The sequence below is a fragment of the Girardinichthys multiradiatus genome, chromosome 8, assembly GCF_021462225.1.
Source record: "Girardinichthys multiradiatus isolate DD_20200921_A chromosome 8, DD_fGirMul_XY1, whole genome shotgun sequence".
Classification (NCBI taxonomy): Eukaryota; Metazoa; Chordata; class Actinopteri; order Cyprinodontiformes; family Goodeidae; genus Girardinichthys; species Girardinichthys multiradiatus.
In genome coordinates this window covers 18,704,209-18,728,826 of record NC_061801.1, presented here as the reverse complement: position 1 = coordinate 18,728,826, position 24,618 = coordinate 18,704,209, and the positions used below count along the sequence as shown (strand labels likewise).

The window sequence follows — 24,618 nt, the reverse complement described above, 5'->3', positions numbered from 1 at the left end:
ACTGAAGTTCACACCTGCTTCACATCTTGTAAACTCAAAGCAAGTCTCAAGATGCTGCACCAGATATTTGAAACAAATCCCCAACATGTTTTTTTCCCTGCCATGGCCTTTCCAGAGTTGTGTACCTGTTCTGTTGATAGATGGACGTTATATTTATACCAGGCGAGGCTTCTCATGAGAAAGCCTCCACCCTCCCCTCTCAGCTGCAAGGCTGCTGACGGCAAGCTGAATTCTGCCTTACTGGCCACACAGCTCTCAGCGAAACAGATGGGTAATAAGGTCACAGCAGACGTCTCACCAGCGCGGACAAATTGCAGACACACCAGCTGTGCTGACTCAGGGCAACATTAAACTCAGGGGAATTAAATTAGGACCACTTTTTGTAAAAAAGGGGAGTTGTTGCTCTCTGTTTTATTTCCCTTTCATGTGGAAACTGGTGCTAATGGAAATGCAACAAAAAGGGCTTCAAAGGTCATTCATGATCAGCTTTAAAGCAGTAATCGCAACACCGAATTTCTCTGCTGTGAACATTTCATTCAGTTCCTTGATTAAGATGGTTTACCCCTTTCCAGATTAGCATCACCTTCAAGCAGACAGGCTGCTTTGGAAAGACATGCTACGTACAGGGGGATCTCAGTCAATTAAAAGATCATTGAAAAGTAAATTTATTCCAGCAGCGCAATACAAAAGTGAAACTTATGTGTGACACAGATTCCTTGCACACAATGCGATATATTTCAAGTGTCTCTGATAATTTTCATGATTATTGCTTACAGCTATTAAACCCCCAACATTCAGTTTTTCCGAAAATTAGAATACTCCATAAGTCCAATTAAAATATAATCTTTAACAGTGAAATGTAATGTCATGGCCATTTTTTTGGCCTCTGCAATTGTGGAAAAGACTGCTGTTGGGACCATAGCCATGGTTACAACATGAAAGGCCAGTACAGACTTTCAAAATAAATTGCATTGCCAGGAAACGGGGTAACCGCGGACCTCTGTGACGTCACTATCCAAATAAAAGCACCGCTCGCGCTACATCCTGCCTCTTCCGTCCGGACACGGCTGCGAAGCTGGCAGGAGAGCTAATTAGCAGCGTGCTAATGTCTTTGCTGGCAAACAGACATAACTCTTCAACTGGATCCAATGGTGTCATATGATCATCAATCATATGCACAAAGTTAAGTACGGATGAATTGCTGTATGTGTATCCGCTATTCATTCAAGAACGGGAATAATTAAGGTACAAGCATTGCCTGATTTTCTCTCTGAGGCCTGCAGAAGCAAACTGTGTTCCAGAGAATTCCCTGCAGAGACGCTGCCTTTACGAAGCCGAGTGGAGTGGTTTTCCCGGTCTGACAGAAGGACAACGGCACCGCCTCACTTACAGTAACTGTGCAGTTTTGGTCGGCCCGACAGAGCCCCGCACCCCCCAATGCTAGCAGGCTATCGGCAGCACACGTGCTCAGTTTTGTGTTCTGTGTTTGTGTGTTTTTAAAGTTAGGACAAACTTTATTTAAAGGGTTTGTTTTAAACACAGAAGATTATGCATTTTAACCCTTTTATTAACGGTATATTAAAGGTGTGTGTTTGATTCTGGTGCTAAGCTATTATGGAACTAAATTGGGGCCATAAAGTTTGTTCAAAAGAAAAACATTTGAGCCTGAAAAATTATTTTGAACATCCCCCCCAAAAAATGTGAAAACTGGAAAAAAAGTTTTGCAACTGAAAAAAAAAACTGCTGTGAAACTGGAAAAAAACAAGTTCAAAACTACTTTTCAGATTCAAGTTTTTTTTTTCGAACTTGCAGAATTTTTTTTCCGGCTTCAAACTTTTCGCCCTGTTTTGGCGTGGGGGGCGGGGCCTCAGATCACGTGGGTGGGGAATCATGACTGACAGCTCAACACAGCGGCTGAACAACATATTCCCAGCTGTTGCATTCAGGGACCGTGGGAACTGGAAATATCTGTAATACATCATCAATATTCTATATATATGTGATTGGTTTTGAATGATAACTTGCTTCATCGATAGAAGCAGCTTACGTGAATACATGACGCCCATCTCAGAGGAGAAAATATGATCTTGACAGATTTGCACAGCATTTTAAGTTTGTGTTGGAGATTTCCCATGCTCACAACATCTAGCAAAAGAACCACCAGACTAAGCAGCGGTATGAAACCAGATGCAAAACAAGCCGGTATTTTCACAGCCAGGCAAACTAGCATACAGGTCAACTGGGGAAATCTCCGGTGGACCGCTGGCTTAGTGGGACGGTGGTTTGCTGGCATCCAGCAGAGAGGTCCGCAGTGCATCTCTCTGTTATATATATATATATACAGGGGTTGGACAATGACACTGAAACACCTGTCATTTTAGTGTGGGAGGTTTCATGGCTAAATTGGACCAGCCTGGTAGCCAGTCTTCATTGATTGCAGATTGCACCAGTAAGAGCAGAGTGTGAAGGTTCAATTAGCAGGGTAAGAGCACAGTTTTGCTCAAAATATTGAAATGCACACAACATTATGGGTGACATACCAGAGTTCAAAAGAGGACAAATTGTTGGTGCACGTCTTGCTGGCGCATCTGTGACCAAGACATCAAGTCTTTGTGATGTATCAAGAGCCACGGTATCCAGGGTAATGTCAGCATACCACCAAGAAGGACAAACCACATCCAACAGGATTAACTGTGGACGTAAGAGGAAGCTGTCTGAAAGGGATGTTCGGGTGCTAACCCGGATTGTATCCAAAAAACATAAAACCACGGCTGCCCAAATCACGGCAAAATTAAATGTGCACCTCAACTCTCCTGTTTCCACCAGAACTGTCCGTCTGGAGCTCCACAGGGTCAATATACACGGCCGGGCTGTTATACCCAAAGCTTTGGTCACTCATGCCAATGCCAAACGTCGGTTTCAATGGTGCAAGGAGCACAAATCTTGGGCTGTGGACAATGTGAAACATGTATTGTTCTCTGATGAGTCCACCTTTACTGTTTTCCCCACATCCGGGAGAGTTACGGTGTGGAGAAGCCCCAAAGAAGCGTACCACTCAGACTGTTGCATGCCCAGAGTGAAGCATGGGGGTGGATCAGTGATGGTTTGGGCTGCCATATCATGGCATTCCCTTGGCCCAATACTTGTGCTAGATGGGCGCGTCACTGCCAAGGACTACCGAACCATTCTTGAGGACCATGTGCATCCAATGGTTCAAACATTGTATCCTGAAGGCGGTGCCGTGTATCAGGATGACAATGCACCAATACACACAGCAAGACTGGTGAAAGATTGGTTTGATGAACATGAAAGTGACGTTTTTAATGGGCCGGTGATTCACTTCAGCCCGTGAACCACCGGCCCACGAGCTGAACTACCGGCCCACCGCCCTGCACAGACGCAGGGCGAGCGCGACATCAAGTACGGAAGAGGCGACAGTTTCTGGGGCACTGATATTTTTCTGGACTATTGTGCCCTAAACATTGCCATATCAACCTGTTAGGGATAACCTTTATTTATATGACTCATAGCAGTTTTTCCCACTTATACCATAATGATATTAAGCATAAATTCTAATGTTTCCTTTTTTGTTATAAAAGGATGCTCATCAACACACTTTACAAGGATAAATGGCCCAAGGTTTGTCATGAATGATCTGTGGCTGGGGCACTGGGTTTGATGGTGGAGCAGGCTGTAACTGGTTGGATTAGAATGCAGCAGCACACTTAGATTAAGGATGGACACCAGCTACTATACAACCTACCAGATAGACACCACAATGGTGACACACAGTCTACTGATAAACACTGAGGGAGGAAACATCCATTGCATTGGAGTGCCAGATATAAAACTACATGTGACCTTCTATCGAGGCTCTTCGTCATCCTTTTACAAACTGCGACGGTCCGAGACGGGAGCCTCGGTGCTGAACTCATCATTCCTCTCCTCTGCCTAATTTAGATGAAAGGAGCTGAAAGTTAGAAACTGTTTGAGAGTCATTCCTTTAAGAGTCATTGTTAGATAGAGTCTGATCGCCTCTGGGAACCAGGGACTGGAGAGACTCCCGAGAGGTCTGACCGCCAACAGGGTGCGGTAGCTCGGACAAACCTCTCCTCTGCTCCAGTCAGGCAGATCAGCTCTGCTGCACGCTGGCGAACAGCTGATCTATAACACATAACATGCGCTGCAGGGCGGCCAGCTGAGCTGACAATGAAGAGCGGAGATCAGAAAAAAAGCCCAGGCTTAATTATGCAGGGATATTCGGAAAATACCGGCTCGTTTTGCATCTGGTTTCATTCCCACCGCTTAGCGATTTGTTTGCTTTATGTTGTGAGCATGGGAAATCTCCAACACGAACTTAAAATGCTGTGCAAATCTGCCAAGATCATATTTTCTCCTCTGAGATGGGCGTCGTGTATTCACGTAAGCTGCTTCTATCGATGAAGCATGTTATCATTAAAAACCAATCACATATATATAGAATATCGATGATGTATTACAGATAATTCCAGTTCCCACGGTCTCTGAATGCAACAGCTGGGAATATGTTGTTCAGCCGCTGTGTTGAGCTGTCAGTCATGATTCCCCACCCACGTGATCTGAGGCCCCGCCCCCCACGCCAAAACAGGGCAAAAAGTTTGAAGCCGAAAAAAAAAATCTGCAAGTTCGAGAAAAAGTAGTTTTGAACTTATTTTTTTCCAGTTTCACAGCTGGGTTTTTTTTCAGCTACAAAACGTTTTTTTTACAGTTTTCACTATTTTTGGGGACAAGTTCAAAATAATTTTTCAGGTTCAAATGTTTTTCTTTTGGATAAACTTTTATTTTTCAGGTTCCAATTTTTTTTGTTTGAACAGACTTTATGGCCCCAATTTGGCTCCATAAGCTATCAGCTTCTTTTGTTAACTTTAACTGCTAACAGGTAAGAGCACGTGCTTGCTGCTAAAGAGTATTTGCCCAGAAAGGATGTTAGTTTTCAATCCAGTAAATAATATCTCCCTAAAAACATTATTTTACTAAACTTGATAACTAAGTAAACACCACTAAGCCACATTTCTGCAGAAAGATTTGTCTCTTTTCCAAAATATTTCTTTAAATATTTTACTATTTCCTTAATATTTCTTTAAATATTATTTTAATAAATAAAGGCAGCTAATTAAACACAGCTGAGAATTGGTCATCCAGAAGGTTGGTTTTATTCAGCAAATGTATTATTTTATTAAAATAATATTTTATCTGATCTTGCATTGTGAATGGTTGTCTAAAGGTGTGTCAATTATTGCCTAAGTTGGTTCCAAGACTAACTTAACTTCACTTCCAGATTCTTCAAGATAATCCTTGGTTCTTAAACATAAACATTGCATGGTAATGTTGCATCACTCTTTTGGTCATGGTTTTCAACCATCTTTAATCAACTTGTTTATAGTGTACATAGCCCATTAGTCTTCCAGATTCTTTAATTCTGCTTGGTAGTTAGTTGGATTGTTTTAGCGTAGTAAAGAGTTTAATTCCTTCAGTCAGTCATTTTCTACCACTTATTCCATAGTGGGTCACACGGGGGAGCTGATGCCTATCTCCAGCAGTGTATGGGTGACAGGCAGGGTACACCCTGGACAGGTCGCCAGCCCATTGTAGGGCAACACACATACAACCATGCACACACCTAAGGGCAATTTAGAGTGACCAATTAACCTAATAGGCATGTCTTTGGACTGTGGGAGGAAGCCGGAGTACCCGGTGAGAAACTCACGCATGCATGGAGAGAACATACAAACTCAATGCAGAAAGACCCCCGGCCGGGAATCAAACCCAGGACCTTCTTGCTGCAAGGCAACAGTGCTACCAACTGCGCCACCGTGTAGCCCTTAGTAAAGAGTTGTTGATTGAAATATGTTTGACTTTGAGTTGACTTATTTTTGTTAATAAATTCTTGTATTTTAAGAAATTGCGTGAATTCATTCCATGTGTGTGCAGAGTTTTGCTCCTCAATAATGTCAGAGCTTGGCTCATTCCTTTCAATTTCGTCCTAATGCCACCACCTTATTGGGCTGGTATTCACAGGACAACCCTTAACAGACCACTTTGTGTTGATATGCCCTTGGGCAGGACACCTATTGGTGTATGAATGCTGGCACATTTGTGAATTTGGCTCTACTGTTAAATTCCATCAATGAAATAATGAAAAGTAACATAAGTTCAATCAATTTACCATTCTACGACTGCCTTTTATTTGGCATCATCCATCTTTCCTTCAACTACATCTAAATTACCTGTCCCTGCTTAATAAAAGCAGCACCTCAGCATGATGCTGCCACCACCATGCTTCACAAATGGAATGTTTATTCAGGGTGCAGTGTTAATTTTCCACCACCTATAGCGTCCTGCATGTGGACAGTTGTTGGCTATTGCGATTCTGTACACACTAAAACTGCGATGATGACTGAGCCCCGGACAGTCAGATAATATTTCAACACAGCTCACTGAAATTTGTGATTATAACATCATAAAAGATAAAAATTTACAAAAGGCCGTGGTTACTTTTACACAGAACTGTATGACAATGGTGGCAAATTTACACCAAAACAAAACTTTGGGGAATCTGATGCCATGAAAAAACTTGAAATAAACTATAAAAAAATAGGCCTTATTTAAACACTCTTTATTTTAATAAATAATGACTACAGTCAGTTTGGTAAATCATTACCTTATTACATATTCTCAAACAAACAGGCACATTATATTTTTCTTGTTCTGGCTCAGTTGCCTATAATAAAAGTCTAATTTTTGTCCCTGTAGTATCACTGCCATGATTACAACACTGTGCACAGTAAGAAAAATCAAAACAATGCTTTATCTTCTTAAATAAACCAACATATAAATAGCACGCTACCTTAAAAGTTTAGCAAATAAAAGTCTGTTCAGTGCATAATGTGCATGGCATCGGAGAAGATACATTCATGATGACCCTGTGGTCGTCAGCTTTACTCCTCTGTGTCTGAGCTCTCTGCTGGCTCTGTGTTGTGGGTCAGCATGTAGTTGTCCATATCGATGGAAGTGCAGTTATGGATTGAGTAGCGCAGACGCTCGGCGAGGATGGCTTGGCAAGTATAGGGTGGCAGGCGGAGCAGGAAGAAGCAGGTCTGAGCTGTAGGGAGTCCGTTAATGGGCTGAAGGTGAAGAGACAAGAAACAAATAAATGCTGAGGGATATTTAGTTTTAAATAAATAGGTGTACACACTGATGTCTCACCCTGTCAACCTTGATGATTTGGAACTTCTGTGAGATGTCGGCCAGGTTGGAAGGCAGCCTTGACCTGCCGGAAACAAACCGTAGGAAGAGCACACGCTCATCGTTGGTGAACTCCTCCAAGCTCTGCCAGAACCAGCGGATAAGCTGGTGGCTCTCTGTGATGTCCCGGTAGCGCACAAGCTTCTTTAGCATCTCAACAGACACCTCTGGCAGGCCACAGACCAGCTGCTCCAGCTGCTGTGCTGTCAGCAATGACAGAAGGGGAACAGGGATGATGGTGGACATGCCCTCTCTGACTGCGTCCACCTGGACAGAGAGAAACAAACTCAGCTTTGATACTTCTGAGGACAAGACGACACCATCCATCAGGCTGGTAAGTGAGCACAAACAGAAACAGGTGGACAGAGTTAAGGTTGGTCACAATATAATTTATGGCAGTTTTGCAATGGGCTTGGCTACATAAGCCAGGATTTTTTAATAAAAGTCTAAAAAACAACAACATCAGGGTTTTGATGCTTTCAACTGGTCCGGAGTTCTAGCTGGGTCACTAATAGCGCTACTTTCATTACGTTTTTTTGATACAATATTCCATGGAAATAAAAACGTAAACCAAAACTTCCTGCTGGAAATTAAGGCTTTTCTCAGTTCATCTTCAATTACATCAGAACTGAACATTTTATTTCTAATGGCTTCAGGTTGAATGGATCTAACTTGCCTTTAGGTTTAAGTGAGCCTGTATAGTGGTGTCGAGTGTTGTTGTTTGCCATCTGGGGACCTGATGTATATCCCCTCACCTCCAGTTCCAGTGATTGCTGGGGTACTCATTTTGGTGCAGATATAAACTTATGACTTATGCGTACTTTTGTAATTGACTTTTGTCCTACAGGATGCTTAAGTGTAATGTGACTGCTTTAACCTAAATACCCTGTATCTATGCTTAAGACTAAATTTAAAGTAGGAAAGGAAATAGAGCCTGGGTTGCCCCGTGACGCTGACAGAGATGACCAATAAAAACTTCTTCTTAGGCTGGTTTAGCTTTTCCTAAATTGCGTTAACATCTCTTCTTCTCCTGTTCTTGCTAACCCAATTTCCTCTACAATCGTGTCAGCTTGATACAATTAGGTCCAAAATGATTCATACCTCTGGCAAATTTAGGTCTAAAGTGATCTTTTAATTTTACCATCATGTTTGTTCTGACTGGAAGTCATATTCATGTTGAAGTAGCCTAGCTAGAGTCCTGACTTGAATCTGAGAGAAAATGTGTAGGGAGAGCAAACCAATAGGGTGATGGCAAAGAGGCCCTTCAACCTCAAAGACTTGGAGCTCATCACCAAAGATAAATTGTCAAAATACCAGTTGAAACCTGCAATAAACTGGTCAGTCATTACAAGAAGGGTTTACATGCCAGTAAAGATACTGAGAGGATATATATATATCATTTTTGACATGTTATCTTTATTTAAAATATAAATAAAAACCTTTTTTTAATTCCATAATGCTATGGAATGTTTTATTGTCTTTTGAGAGATGTCTTCCTTATTTCTTATAAAAAGAATAATCTTCTTAGATGAATGAAATCATTTCAAATCTCAAATTGCCAGGGGTTTTCTTCACATGCTGGAAGCCTTTTTACATCAGACACAGGGACTATCAAAAAAAAAACTACCCTGCTGGGTATTCGTACTGACTTTTAATTTGTTCATTTATTTTTTTAAGTACTTGGTCCTTATTTAAATAAATAAATAGGAAATGAACGGTTTTTGGGCTTAACTGTTTATTAGACTAGTATTTAGAAGTAAAAAAGGAAACCACAGCCTATGTACAGAGGACTGCTAGTCTAAGCAGTTTAGCTTGGCTAAACACAGGGTGAGTTCTACTGACTGTGCCCCAAATGGAGCATATTTAATGCTTTTTTGGCAATAGGACTACTGTTTGTGTTTTCTGAGACCTTCTCTTTTCCTGTTCTCGTGAACCCACAAAATCTTGACAGCTGAATATAAAGTTACATCCCTAACAAGTGCTCGGTTGCTAAATTGCTTGTCCCAGTTCCAAAGGACACTGAATTCACTTTATTTAGTGAATGTGTTTCCAATCAAAGCCCTTCAATCAGTGCCGAAGATTATTTAGTGGTTCAAAACCTCTTCCATAAGATCTTTGGTTTTAAATGTTATTACTGGTGCTACTTTAATAAATCCTAAGTAATTACATAACATTGTACATGCTAGTTGGTCAGGTCAGCACACATAGCCTTCCAAACCTGTGAATCCATTTCATGCAGTCTGTAGTCCAGAGCTCTTTCTACATATTCAGTGCGGTTGGAAAATGTCAGGGAGATGTTTTGACCTCGAGGAACCACTGGTACCAGCCTTCCATCTGCACTGTGGGCCATGAATGAATCCAGAGGAATCATCTGTGGAGGGAGATATGATACCAAAGGAAACAAGAAGAAAAAAGATGATAAACTCTCTTTTCGAAGAACAATTGCTGTAAGAAATTGGTTTAAACAGCTTCTCACCACATGGAAATTATCTGCGGTGATTCCACTGTTTTCCAAGTGAAGGATGCCTTGGAGGGTGCGATAGGTGAGGAGGTCTACCTCCTCCAGGTCAGCTCCTGCCAGCGGCATACAACAAAGCTGCTTCCACACCCAGGGAGCCAGATACAAGTCCAGAGGCTTCTTGGTGCGTATGGCCACAGCCATGAGGATACCCAGGAAGCGAAACTGTACCATGTGACCCTCTGAGTGAGCCCCCGGGTTAAGCAAGAACCTACAAATGTTTGGAAACATTACCAGTGGTAAAATCATTTCTGACAATAGGACAGCTTGGTTTACAAATAAAACCTGTTAGAATGCGCACCTGTCAGTGTTGCAGCCCACATCTGCAAAACTGTTGGGAGTATGAACCAGGAGGTCCACCACACCAGACTGCAGCTCCTAGTGCAAGCACATTACACTGTCAATTTACATGAAGCACATAATCTGTGATGCTTTCAGACTTCAGACTGTAGTTTTCACCTACCTGGCACATCTCAGTAATAGTGTCATCAAACACTCCGCCAGCATCGTCAGCTCCCTCCCCAACCAGTTTCACCTTCCAAGCTCGGGATGGCAGCCGCAGCTCCAGAGGGTTCAGGTTCACCACCTGCTTTGCGATCTGCACAAAGATGGGCTTGCTCGAACGTCCTCTGTGGGAGTGAATGAGAGTGGGTTTTAAACAATGAAGAAATATTTCAAGTAAAACAATCAACATCCCAAATAAGAGTCCTAAAATTCCTTTAATAGGTCTGGTTGGTCAGCTGAAAACCCAGCATGCCATGAGGGCACCCAGGCACATTTGTTTCCCCAACAACCCCAAAGACATTCCGGTTCAGCCAAGGGACTTAACAACACGGTCATTTTAACCTTGTGGAAATCCGTTTCACTGTGATTTGTGGCCCATATGTTTTGCCCTGGGTCATCGTCCTGCCGATTGAGCGCACAAGAGGCAGAATGTTGACCTTGGGTGATAGCAGACCTCTGAGTTCACCCTGGATGATAGCTGTTGCCCCTGAAGTGTAGCGTGACGTGGAGACCTGGACAAGAGAAGGGAAGGCATGTAAAACAAGAGCAGTAGGAAAATTTCAAATGACTGCTTAATGTAAATCTCAGAAAACATTTAAATTGCAATATACGGATGTGAAAGATTTGTTGGCAGCAGTGGCACCTAAACCTGTCTTAGAATTAATTCATACTTCAGTTGTAGAATCAAGAATTTAGAAAACAAAATTCAACTTTTGTTAATTGAGGGGGAATTGTTTTTTACATCAACAGTGGCAAAACAGGTTGTGACACTAAGCCCTTTAAAATAAATGTAACCCGATTTCCCCTAGATACTCTTCAAAATGGAATGACAGAGAAAATCCAATCCAAGTAAGGCAGATGTGTTTTGAACTGCACAAGTGTGAAAATGACTACTTTAAAATAACAATTCACCTACACTTGCTGGTTTCAGAGCAATGAATAAAAATTTCAAGACGACTTGAATTGTGACAAACGAGGCTGGATAAGCATCCGAATTTAACTTGCCGCCATGAACAATGAGAAAAAGTACATCTGCATCAGGTACTGTAGCACAGAGGGACATCCTGAGGACACCAAGATGTCCATGACAACCATCACACACCGTCGACATGCCAACCAGTGGTTCATGAGTGATGTCTGTGAAAAAACAATCCTTCCTAGCATTTCAGATGCAAACGTGGAGTTTACTAAACTCTTCTGGGACTTTTAAGTGGAACCGCGAGCTTTGATCAGATAAGATCAAATTCAGTTTTTCAGCAATAAACAACCCATCCAGAAGTCGAGTAAAACAAAGAATGAATATGTGGAAAAGTACCTCATTCCCACTGAGGATCTTTGATTGGGAAAGAGGGGACTGTTTCTCCTCCATGGGAATCTTGTTAGAGTGCACTGCACCATGAATGCATTGAAGTAACAGCAGAAGTGTTTAAATAATAAATCCTGCCAGACTCTGTAAGCAAATTGAAACTAGGCTATCATTAAGTTTATCAGACAGATAAAACCAAATAACACCAAACTGGTTTGCCAGACGCAAAATAAACTTTTTTTTTCCGTGGCCTAAATCCTATAAAAAATATCTGTGAAGCTGCTAAAGAGAAGAGAGCAAAATAAAAATAAAAAAGAGAAGAGAAGAGAGGGTAAGAGAGAAGCCAAGACTCTGGGCAGTCTACAGAAATTGTGCCAAGTGGAGTGTTTGAATGCCTTTATGGATGCTCCAACCTCATGAATGTTTAAAGGAGGAGAATGCTGCGCTATAGGTATATAGGGTATCCCACACAACAATAATGTCAAGGGTGCCAATATTTGTTTCTTATTTTATTCTGTAATGAATAACTGTACTCAAATACAAGGTTTTATTTTATGAAAAATATGACTTTTTATTTTTTACAAATAATATTTTAGAAGCACAGCACAAGGATTTAATTTACCTGACTCTTGGTGTTCAGATTGAGCAGCCTCCAGGACTTATACATAAGATCAGAGAAGTGGTAGAGCACCCTGAGCCGCATGCTGAGGACATCGGGGCTGCAGTCCTTCAGAGTGTTGTACTGTGGAGGAACTGACTGGGGAAGACCTAGCTGCAAATGTCCAGAGGCACCTGCCAGTGAAGGTAACATAAGGGATTCCCAGTTCTCTCCCTTTCATAGATCATAGAGCTTTTGTGTGCAGACACAATAGGACTATACCTGAGTTTTTCATCAAGACAGAAGGGGTTGTCCAAGCTGCGCTGTGGCAGCGGCCAGCAGAGATCTGCCTGATGTTTTTACTATGCAGAGCAGATATGAGTGCTGGCTCCTTCACTTGATTGGAGTGTCCAAGACCGAGCTGGAACAAACACATAAACACAAGCAATGCAGTCTTACAAGTCCCACAGACAAGCAAGGCATTAAAATTGTCTTAGTGATTCACGCTGTAACAGAACACAATGGATACCTGTCCCTCACTATTGCAGCCCCATGCATACACATCTCCAGTGGAGGCCAGAGCCAGCACATGTTCACAGCCCACAGCAACGTCATCTATAAAAAGCCCCTCCAAGGACGGGACCACTTGTGGCGTGGATTTATTTTTCAGCATGGGGTCGGGCAGACCAATCAGACGCTCTGAACGATCAACAGAAAAATGACAAAATAAACCCACATTTCCTTTGCACAATTTAAATTTTGTGAGGGTAGTGAATTGTCTCCACAAAAACAGGCAAAGTGATTCTTTGTGGTATTATTGCCAAGTGTTATGATGAAGGTGCAAAATAAAAGGCTACGATGGCAGCCATGGCTGCCGGAATCAGGAAAACACCGTATAACCGTACCTTGCAAAATATTTGTACCCCTTCAACTTTTTTTTACAGCCACAAATAGCACTGTATTTTACAGGGATACACCAACACAAAGTGGCAGAAAATTGGAAGGAAAATGATAGTGAAAAGTGTGGCCTGCATTTGTATTTATCTACCTTTACTCTGACACCTCTAGATAAAATCCATGACAAACAAACCTATCAGAGAGAGGTCCAGTCAAGGCCTGTACTTCAATCCAATTTAATTTTTTCAGCAAAACATTTAAATTGTTCTTCACAGGCTCTATAGACAATTTGACTGGGCTTGTGTTATTTGTAATAAGGAATAAGTCACATTTCATTTTCTAGGAAAGACTGTCACCAAAAGACTTGCAGCTTTAATGGCAGTGATAGTTGGTTCTACAACGTGTCAGGAGGACTGAAAACAAATGCACAGCACATTTTCCTGATTTCTGTTTGGAAAAAAACTGTTAGTTTATCACAGTAAATACCAATAATATGACAAAACAGAAAAAGGGTTAAAGAGAGTTTTAAGATGTAAACAAACACCAAATTTCCTCTCAGTGTTTTTTTATTTTTATTGGCTACTTCAATAATTACCTGTTAAACAAATTATTGTAAAGTGTAGTGGCAGATTATAACCCAGTGCTTTGTTTCAGAAATGTAGAAATTCTGTTACATTCAGTTATATTCAATAAATTAGGATATCATTAAAAAGGTTCCTTTATTTTGGTAACTCAATTCACAAAGTGAAACAAATTATATGGATTAATTACACACAGACTGATGCTTCCAAATCTTTACTTCTCTTAATTATGATGATTTTCTGCTTGCAGCTAATCAAAAAAAGACACTTCAGATTAGAATGTTACATCAGACCAATAAAAAACACATTTTTTTAAACAGAAATGTGGACTTAATGAACAGTATGTTTAAGAGTTTACCTGCTTAACGAGCCTCGTCAGAACAAATATTCTAATTTATTGAACATGACTGTATGTTGTTATTGAGGCCCTAAAAGCTAGAAGTATGAAGTTAAATCATTTGGAAAGATAAACCTAGACATATTTTTATTTGTCATTTTTAAATATAAAAAAATATATCTTAAGAAGTATGCCTTAAAATCTTAATGCAAAACATTTGTTCTTCCCAGCTAAAAAGGAAGAAGGAAACAAATGTAGTTTCAGCTTTGCTAAATAAATAAAAAAGTTTTGTCCACTTTCCAGAACACAAATTGACTCCAGTAGTAAGACGTACCTTGTCCAAATGTGTAAACATGTCCATCACCGCTCAGTGCCACAGAGAACTGAGTCCCACAGCAGACCTTCTTGATGCCCTTGTTGCAAAGCTGCTCCACTTTCTAAACAGAAAAGACATTTTGTGAAATATATCATCTGGTAATGTAAAAAAAGTAGCATCAAAAATGTAAAGAATCTGGTGTAAATATGACACTTTAAACTTGCTGCTACTCCTCATGTCTTTCTAGGATTGACAAAGTCAACACATTTTATTTTCAATGGTTCCTGAATGTTATTTGTTTTGATGGTGTTAACACACCTGAGGGTAATATTTCGCTGTGGAGGAACTAGTTCCAAGTTTGCCATAATCTCCATCTCCAAATGCCCAGACAACACTTCCATCCAAAGATACCACTAATGTATGGTTGAGACCACACGAAACCTGAGAGAAGTAAAAAAACGTTCGTTTTTTTTTCTTCACAAGGACACTAAAGCAATAAATTAAATTTATTCCTTACCTGTCCTACATGATATCCCTCAAGCGCAGCCACCCTTTCAGGCAGCATCTTATTGGACGTTGACCTTAGACCCAGACGCCCAGATTCACCACTGCCAAAGGTGAACAGTTTCCCATCTGCTGTGACCACAGCGGAGTGCCTGAAGCCACAAGCAAGCTGCCCAAACAAAGCATGACACTTTCAAAACTCAAAATAAGAGTCCAATACCGCAACCTCAGTAAATATATATTCTTCGTGCACCTTGGTTTGTCTTGATATCATTTATGTGCTCTTCTGGAAATTAGGAAAACTACATTCAAAGATCCACCAGGGTTTTTAATCTGCTCCCAGTTTAAGATTTTTCCTCATAATGTTTTATTTATAAAAAGGTGCTGATTCCCTTATTTATCTTTTGTTTTTGACTATTTCTGTCCAATGTAAACCTCACACACATACCTGGTGATCTTGGTTTCAAATTAAGAGCCACTGCACTCATTCATTTTCCAAACCTAAAGAACAACCAATTATAGCCGAGGGAGGCAATAACTTGGGTGCGAAAAAAAAAGCAGCATGTGAACTATTTGCTTTATTTTACCTTTAAAACATTACACATATAAATGACCAGATCAAGGGTAAGGAGATGAGTTTTCAAGCCAATAACACAATAGGTAGTTAAGAATGCTGGTTAATCAATTTTCCCTCTAAGACAATTGCAAAAATATTGGGTTAATTGAAGAAATGAGAGTTAAAATGCATTTTTGATGCATTCCTATGTGGATCTGGATGATTCTGAATCGATTTAGGGATGTCAAGCCTTGATTATCTTAAAGCGAACTGAAAACCTAACTCTGGAGAACACAAAATCAGGGTCTCACAGGTTACAGTGACTGTATAACAAAGGCTTAAAAGGGTTACCTGAAGCGGGAACCAGAAAAGGCTGAACTAAATATCCAGGCTGTGAAAAACTAAAATGAAATAGCTTTAAGCTCAACAAATATGAAAAAATACACAATGTGGGTCCACCTGCAGGCGGACAAAAAACGTTCTGCGTACTGACGTGTCAGTAATCAAATGGTATCATGAAGATATCACCCCTAGTATTTATCTCAATGACAACACAAGTTAGTATAGAAACACTGAAGAATTCATCCCAGCCTTTTTGGCTATTAATCTCCGACTGCATTTAGTCAGAGCCTCAAAAACACAAATATTACTCCTGAAATAAAAACACGTTTTTATGAAAAAGACTACTTCACAGCACCCGTTACATTAAGTAGGGCCACTATCCTGCTAAGCAGTACTTGACAGTCGGGTTATCCTGATAAAGTTTGATTATACCATTTAACAACGTTTTGGATTTTTAGGCTTTTCTTGAAGTTCCTTCTGTAACCCAAGCTCTTTTTCAATTGCGTGAGAGACAATGACAGGCAGTGAGAGAGAAATTCATTTTTCAAATATCTGGAAGTTCAGAGCACCAACAGTGTTTACCTGGATGACCTCCTGTCCCTGTAGTGCCTCGATCTGTTTGGGTCTCCGTTGCCTTTCACTGTTGCCGTGGCCAAGTTTTCCGAAATCTCCATCTCCCCAACTGAACACCTCTCCAGTTTCCGTCAGAGCCATTGAGTGACCATCTGAGCCACAGGAGGTCACCAGCTGAGTCACAACATACCCTGCATAAAGACATGGCAGTCAGGTCCAGGTTTAAAAAGAACTAAATACTCCCAATTTTGTGGTCTGCAGAAAAATACCAAAGCGGGTGAAGACCAAGGTTTATAAGATAAATACTGGACCTTGAAATGCAGAGATAACAGTGGGGACGTATAGATCATCAGAATTCCCCTGGCCAAGTCGACCATATTGTCCTTCACCAACAGCCAGGACAGTCCCATTGGTCTGAACCAGAAAAGTGCAGTTCTGACCACAAACAACCTGATAAAACAGAAAGTAGAAACATAACAAAACAACAGTAAATAGATACCAATACCACACCCTGAGTCACATAGCAGATACCTGCTGCGTCTGTAACAGAGAGGGAGCTACTGTAGGCATCATGAGGTTAGTTCCCATTCCTGCCAACTGTCCATAGCGTCCATTACCCCAGAGGTACACCTCGCTTTTACCTCCTTCCTGCCAGTCCTGAGAAACACAGAGGTCATGTGGAAATCAGAGGATGTTTAGTTTTTACAAACATTTGTTCCAAATGGTGTAATAAAATATTAAATAGTAGATGGAAAACAAAACCTCGGGTCTGCTGGTGGCCCATGACATCAGCTGTTCATCCATTTTGAAGCTCCACATGCTGTTGTCCTAAAACCCAAATTACAGGATATTAGCAACGGACAACAAAAATGTTCTAAGCAAACTAACATCAACACTCACCAGTGCCTTGTTGACGGTCAAGTCTTGGACTTCTAGAAGCCCGGAAACTATGAAGGATTCAGGGAAGGCAGTACCACTGGCGATAGCCTCTGCACTGCGGACAGTAGTGGCATATGTGAGCAGCCAGCTCCACTCTGACAAGCAGGATTGAGCATCGGGATAGGTGTGATGTGGAGGCCGTGGGTAAGAGCACAGGTGTTTTTCTAAAGACAAACCAACAGCCAGGGAAGCTAGGTTCTGCAGGAACGCACTGTGGACAAGTTGATCTCCGGCTGCCACGTGACTCTGCACTTACACGACACATAAAAAATGATGTTACAGTTAACACCCTATAGAGTAATTATGAATCAGCTTCAAAACATAGTTTCAGTAATGACCCTCTCATAGCTGTACTGCTCCTGCAGCAACAGTGGCAGCCTCTCAAGGAAGACGGCCAAACAGGGCGCTCGATTCAGGCCCAAGATGTTCTGGCTTCTGAGGACCATTCGACAGGATGCCAGCACATGGTTTTCACTGATCCAGTCGGGTGTACAGGAGATTAACAAAACATCCTGGAAATGCGACAAGAGCTCTTTAAACAAATGCAGTGCCTTACAGATCTATTCATACCTCTTGAAGTTTACCACATTATTCTCGCATTAGAATCACAAACCTTAATTCATTTGATCTAATAGACCTACATAAAACAGCACATACTGTAATTGAGAACTAGAAAAGGATATTTTTAAAAGTTTTTTACTAATAAAATTCAGAAATGTGTGAATTTGTTTTAAGGCTGTTTTCTTTGAAAAAACCCGAATGCAAAAAATTGCTTGTAAAGGTCTCCTAATTCACTGTGTTATTTAATGTCAACAAAGTTAGAAATAATTTAAATTACCTTGGATCTCCCAAAGCAAGCAGCTACACCTAAATTTGGTATCCATGTAGTGCTGACAACAGAGCCAAGTCCTGTAACAGTCTGTAACACTGACCCATCCTATAAGAGACAGAAGAATATAGGCTCTGAAATGAGACAACTTCATATTGTCACTGAAGACAGACTATAATATTGGCAATTTTTATATTTGGTCTCATTTTTCAGGAACTGCAGCTGCAGTAAAGCTCATTCACCTGCAGGGACCAGATGTTGAGCAGTCCTCCTATCCCTCCAGAAACTAGCGCCAGGCCACTGGAACAAAACGAAAGGGACTTCACCGCTGTGATGTGCCCCTTAAGTACAAAGACACACTTTGCACTGTCCTGCTACAAGAATAAAAGAAAAGCAAATGACTATATGAGCTATTTTAAATCATATAAATAGCTGTCATTTTAAGTTCAATAATGGTAACGGATTAGAGCTCATTATAGCAACGACTGCTGAGTTTTAATGCTCAGAGGCTGCAAGAAAAGGCTCCGAACTGACCTTGACCTCGAAGCTTTTGTCCTGGCTTGGCGGGCTATTCAATATGTTTGGCAAAGATACAGTAGTGCCCCCCTGTGGTAGAGTCCAAACATAAACCGAACCATTCTGACAACCTCTACAGAAATGTGAAAAGAAAAAACTTTAATAATATGCCATCAATATTTAAATAATATACAGTTATCCTAATTTTCAGCAGTTTCAGTTAGATTTTTATTTTTTTTAATAAACTCACGCAGACATCATGAGTCTGGGACTGGGTGCTCTGCCAGCGAGCGGGCACCACTCTGCAGTGTTAACACTGCTGGTGTGATACAGAGAGTGGAGGGTCACCCAGGTTCCCCCAGAGCGTCCCAATACCTTCACCACCTCTGACCTCCCCAAACACAGTAGCAAGTGTCCGGTGGGGTCCCATTTGAGGCAACTCACAGTGTCCTATATGATGGAGAACATGAGATGGTGAGATGTCAGAGGCATAAAATCTAAGAAAAGTTGTACATTATGTCTTTAGGGTGAATAAAAAACTAACATGCAACATAATTATGGTGCAGGACAAAATATGTCATAGTATGTACAGGAGAGTTAACGGAGGATGAAAATTAGGCAGTGCACCTTTGAACTTTTCAGACTCTTGGGAAAGTTTCCATATTTTGTATGTGTTCTTTTTTTTTAATTAAATTACTTCAAAATACAAAGTGGCTATTTTAGGTAAACCGAGCCAACTCCCTCAGAATCTACACTTGAACTTAGTTCATCTAAAAAGTAAAGTATCAGTTTATCTATACTTTTCAAAGAGAAACCTTACACTTATTCCCAGCTGTATGACATAATTGATATAATAGAGTATAGTCAGAGACGGATCTGAATATATTTTTTTCCTTTTAATTTAGCATGTTTAGAATGTATGTACAGTGTGTGACAAACCTGGAAGAGAGACAACAATACAGGTTGTGTGTTCTCATAGCTCTCTGTTGTGCCCAGCAGGATCTTCCCGCTTGGATAGCCCACAGCAAAAGGCTTGTCTTCTGAGTGCCAGGCCACACAGTTGGGGGCTATATGAAAAAAAACAGTCAGTCAAAGTGAAACATATTTTTGGACATGTCAGACAAACTGCAAGACATTTTGAGTCTAGAGATGCACCCAGAAGAGAAAATTCCAATATTTTTCTAATTGTTGAAAGCACATTACTAAGTGCTGCTAGGCTGGATGTGTTACCAAGTGAAGAAGACTTACGGTAAGTTAGTTATTTCAGTGTCAATAAGGTTACTTGGATTGAATCAAGGGAAGCACTGAGAGGTAAGAAGGTATTCCAACTGTATCCTGCAAACTATTTTGTACAGTAGCAATTTTTTAAAGCGGATAGAGAAAGAACTCCCACAGGACGGTTGAAAGTTTTACAGTAAAGCTTCTCTGATTTAACATTTTGAGCTTTCAACCTCTGTATGTTATAGGATATTCTGGATTAGGAAAATCTCTGTTAAAGTTAGAATCTAAATACTCTAGGAAATACACACACAATGTCTGATGTTTTAGTAATGCTAGCCATGCTAATAGCTACAATAACATGCTAAAGACAGTTTCAATTGCCCACTCTGTAATGCTTTTGTTTTGCTTTAAATGTTAAATGACCTGAACCTATGCGCTATTATTAGACAGAATGACCACTGTAAGTGCTTTTTACATAACAGCCACATTTACCTAGCTGCACTCAAATGGGCACAAACTCAAAGACCAATATGCAGATTGCTAGGTAACTTGGGGTTAAGCGCCTTGCCTAAGGGTAAGCCAATAAGTGACAACAGACACAACTGGAATCAAACCACAACGTTCAGACTGCAAGATGGTTCCACTTCCCAGTGAGCCACACTGGGAAGTGGAACCATCTTGCAATATTAAAATAATATTTAAACGCTATTTTAATAGGGTTTTAGAGGAATTACTCATACAGGCAAAAGAGGTGTGGTATCACATATGCTGCTAGGATAAATAATTAATGTTATCCAATATATTCTTATATTATAGTTCAAAAGAGAAGTTGGCATCTGCGGGTCAATGTTTAATAAAAAGCACACAATTCCAGGTGATGCATCTCTTTGAGTCTTAGCAATGAATCTAAATTAAGAACTGCAGCAATGGCTTTAGTGTGAAGACAGGAATAGCCATGCTAACTGTTTTCTCCTGTATTTCAGCCCCTTTGGCTATCAGTCCTTAAATTTACAGATGTGAGGATCATCAGTCTTTCAGCAGAAAACAAAACTGTTTACTCAGAATATAAATTATAAAAATAAGTAAGAAAGTTGCTTCATAACAGCACTAAAACTATTCACAAACTCCAATGTGAAATCCTTTTTGTTTAATGGACTGTCTTAAACATGTTTCTTTATAGAATTATATCAAAAGGCTATTTGTATTTACAACTCAGAATTAAGCAAAGTTCTGTTCTTTGTTAAGACAGATTTATTATTTTTTTTTATCCAAGTGTGCTTTTAAACTTTGCATGCAGTCTTCTCTTTACCCTCTTGTCTGTGGCAGTGAGTCAGTTCAGTTCTCTTCACAAGCAGATCCAGATCTTGCATTGAGACTTGCAGCCAGCAGAGGGAGCCATCCAGCCGTCCCACCAGCAGAATCTCAGCAGGCCTGTTCTTGCTGGCTGCAGACTGGTCCAGCAACCACAGATTGAAGCTCTGAGCCCAGCAAAGAGCTGTGACCCGAGAGCTCTGATCTTCTACATGACAGAGGGATCCTGAAATATGAGAGAAATCATTAATATTAGGTCATAACTAGTACACATATTACCATGATTTTATTCTTCTTTTGTAATGTCAAAGATTTATCTGATTTAAATGTACTCCATTGACATATGAGATTTAGCTACCTCATGTTACTATTCATTAGGTATTAGGATTTTTATGATAAATAAATTATTTTTTTTCTAATAGTTGTACTTAAAAATGGTTCACTGCTGGTTGTGAATTGGCCAATGAGAGTACGCTTCTCCAAGTCTGAGACCATGGTTCTTGACCTAAAAAGGTTGGACTGCCTCCTCGGAGTTGGAGGTCAGTCTCTGTCTAAAACAGGGATAAGTATCCCGATGTCTTGTTCACGAGTGATGGTAGGATGGAACGGGAGATGGACAGATGGTTTGGGGATTCATCTGCAGTAACACGGGTGCTGATCCGGTCTGTTGTGGCCAAGATAGGGCTGACCTGAAAAGCAAAGCTCTCAATTTACTGTTCAGTCTACGCTCCAACCTTTACCTGTGGTCATCACAAGTGGATCATGGCCGAAAGAAGGAGATCTTGGATACAAGCGGCCGAAATGAGCTTCCTCCATAGAGAGCCTTAGAAATGAGAAGGAGCTCCGTCATCTAGGAGACCTCAAAACAGAGCCACAGCTTCTCCACATTAAAAGCAATCAGTTAAGTTGTTTTAGGAATCTGATCAGGAGGCCCCCTAAGCGCCTCCCTTTGGAGGTTTTCCAGTCACGTATCACTGGGAGGAGACCCCCGGAGGAGTCTCAGAACTCGCTGGAGGGACTTTATATCCCATCTCGTCTGAGAATGCCTTGGGACACCCCAGAACTAGCTGGAGGATGTCGCTAGGGAGAGCGATGTCTGGGGTTGCTTTCTGGACCTGATGTCCCCACAACCCGATGTTGAAAGGTGGAAGACAATGGATGCATGGATGTACTTAAAAACTGATAAATATTCTTTCAACATAGCTGGAACATATTTTAAACAAGATATACTGTTTGGCAATAACTATTCAATTATTTATAACTATTTCAGTTATTTATAATCATTGTGCTGGTTGTAGCAACTTCTTTTCCGTGATGGCATAAAATCCAGAAGTTTACACCAATATTCAGACTAAGATGATAGCTGTAGGAAACAAACAGACGGACCTCTGATGTTCATGATGTTGATGTATTTGTTCTCAGGAGCAGCCAAAAAGTTTCCTCCAGTACTCCAAAACACAGGAGAGATGTGTTGACATCTGCCAGCTCGCTCAGAGCCTGATCGGTCCGTCTTACTGCAAGGTATGCCAAGAACAAAAATACTGAATTAATAATTACATTCATTCAACAAAACAAGTCAGACGATGCCAAATGTTTAGCTAGGGTTTCCAAGTTAAATTAGAGACTTCTTAAGAACATAATAATTTAAATGTAAGATCTAAATACATTTTGACAAATACTTTCTGTTAAGGCTGTGTTTCTGTAATAACATCCTTAACCTAGATAATGTCTTAAGGTTGTTAAATATAATTTTGTCAAATTCTGCTCTTGTTCTTTGTTTCTGGCATACGAGTAAATAGATTTAACACTAAGTTACCTAACTATAGTAGTCTACTCTACAAAGAGTCATAGTGGTCATTGGGAAATCCCTGTTTTTCAAGCAAAATGTTGTGAAACATACCCTCTTCCATGTGAAAGGAGCTGGTAGTGGATAAAGCAAAAATAATGTTTTGGTTTTATTTATCTAAATAAAACAGCAATAGATTTCGTTGACAGGTTTGCAGGAAAGGCTGAATGTTGGATTATAAATTCTTCTTGTCTTGATCTAAGTCTCAAGATTGGTCTTTGTCTCAAGATCATCTTGTTTAGCTTGTTAAACATTTGCAGTAACAACTATATTATGATTACAGCAATGGTTATAAAATGGTCTCTCATTAGTCTTAGTCTAGTTTTTGTCTCAGGTTAGGGGGTCTTTACTACAACACTATTTTTTGTCATTAACACCATAATTCCTTCAGCCAGAACTACTGGCGCACTGAATAAATACATGATTTTAAAAATTATTGGAAAAAGTCAAAGCTGAACAAATTTAAGACAGAACTAACATTAAAATAAAAAGAACTATGATGGAATATCTGGAAACATTTTGGATTTTTTTAGTCTAAAATTGAGAAAACTTAAATTTTGACTTTTTAAAATCCAGTAGAAACTCTGCTGCATTTGTTGCTTTGAGTAACAATGTTAACTTTACAGGTCCTTCTCAAAATATTAGCATATTGTGATAAAGTTCATTATTTTCCATAATGTCATGATGAAAATTTAACATTCATATATTTTAGATTCATTGCACACTAACTGAAATATTTCAGGTCTTTTATTGTCTTAATACGGATGATTTTGGCATACAGCTCATGAAAACCCAAAATTCCTATCTCACAAAATTAGCATATCATTAAAAGGGTCTCTAAACGATCTATGAACCTAATCATCTGAATCAACGAGTTAACTCTAAACACCTGCAAAAGATTCCTGAGGCCTTTAAAACTCCCAGCCTGGTTCATCACTCAAAACCCCAATCATGGGTAAGACTGCCGACCTGACTGCTGTCCAGAAGGCCACTATTGACACCCTCAAGCAAGAGGGTAAGACACAGAAAGAAATTTCTGAACGAATAGGCTGTTCCCAGAGTGCTGTATCAAGGCACCTCAGTGGGAAGTCTGTGGGAAGGAAAAAGTGTGGCAGAAAACGCTGCATAACGAGAAGAGGTGACCGGACCCTGAGGAAGATTGTGGAGAAGGGCCGATTCCAGACCTTGGGGGACCTGCGGAAGCAGCGGACTGAGTCTGGAGTAGAAACATCCAGAGCCACCGTGCACAGGCGTGTGCAGGAAATGGGCTACAGGTGCCGCATTCCCCAGGTCAAGCCACTTTTGAACGAGAAACAGCGGCAGAAGCGCCTGACCTGGGCTACAGAGAAGCAGCACTGGACTGTTGCTCAGTGGTCCAAAGTACTTTTTTCAGATGAAAGCAAATTCTGCATGTCATTCGGAAATCACCTGGCACCTGCTTACAGTGCCAAAACCACTGGTAAATGGTTTACTGACCATGGTATCACTGTGCTCAATTGGCCTGCCAACTCTCCTGACCTGAACCCCATAGAGAATCTGTGGGATATTGTGAAGAGAACGTTGAGAGACTCAAGACCCAACACTCTGGATGAGCTAAAGGCCTGCTATCGAAGCATCCTGGGCCTCCATAAGACCTCAGC

At 40.6% G+C, this 24,618-nt stretch overlaps 1 protein-coding gene across 1 annotated transcript in view; it reads right to left on the bottom strand.

Annotated features, from left to right (window-relative positions):
- Positions 1-6,639: 6,639 nt before the first annotated feature.
- The window catches only part of LOC124872543 (probable E3 ubiquitin-protein ligase HERC1), a 61,261-nt gene continuing 43,282 nt past the window's right edge, over positions 6,640-24,618 (bottom strand). Inside the window, exons 55-80 of the mRNA XM_047372670.1 lie at positions 22,519-22,646; positions 21,131-21,358; positions 19,540-19,667; positions 18,851-19,050; positions 18,619-18,733; positions 18,327-18,458; positions 18,094-18,192; positions 17,594-17,767; positions 17,217-17,501; positions 17,079-17,144; positions 16,848-16,973; positions 16,628-16,766; positions 16,326-16,507; positions 14,859-15,014; positions 14,660-14,782; positions 14,360-14,462; positions 12,740-12,909; positions 12,493-12,631; positions 12,235-12,404; positions 10,649-10,818; positions 10,266-10,431; positions 10,104-10,180; positions 9,761-10,013; positions 9,503-9,655; positions 7,246-7,551; positions 6,640-7,163 (exon numbers count right to left, since the gene is read on the bottom strand). Of these exons, the coding sequence (XP_047228626.1) occupies positions 6,978-7,163; positions 7,246-7,551; positions 9,503-9,655; positions 9,761-10,013; positions 10,104-10,180; positions 10,266-10,431; positions 10,649-10,818; positions 12,235-12,404; positions 12,493-12,631; positions 12,740-12,909; positions 14,360-14,462; positions 14,660-14,782; positions 14,859-15,014; positions 16,326-16,507; positions 16,628-16,766; positions 16,848-16,973; positions 17,079-17,144; positions 17,217-17,501; positions 17,594-17,767; positions 18,094-18,192; positions 18,327-18,458; positions 18,619-18,733; positions 18,851-19,050; positions 19,540-19,667; positions 21,131-21,358; positions 22,519-22,646 (4,174 nt within the window). The 3' untranslated portion in view covers positions 6,640-6,977. The remainder of the gene's footprint in view (positions 7,164-7,245; positions 7,552-9,502; positions 9,656-9,760; positions 10,014-10,103; positions 10,181-10,265; positions 10,432-10,648; positions 10,819-12,234; positions 12,405-12,492; positions 12,632-12,739; positions 12,910-14,359; positions 14,463-14,659; positions 14,783-14,858; positions 15,015-16,325; positions 16,508-16,627; positions 16,767-16,847; positions 16,974-17,078; positions 17,145-17,216; positions 17,502-17,593; positions 17,768-18,093; positions 18,193-18,326; positions 18,459-18,618; positions 18,734-18,850; positions 19,051-19,539; positions 19,668-21,130; positions 21,359-22,518; positions 22,647-24,618) is intronic.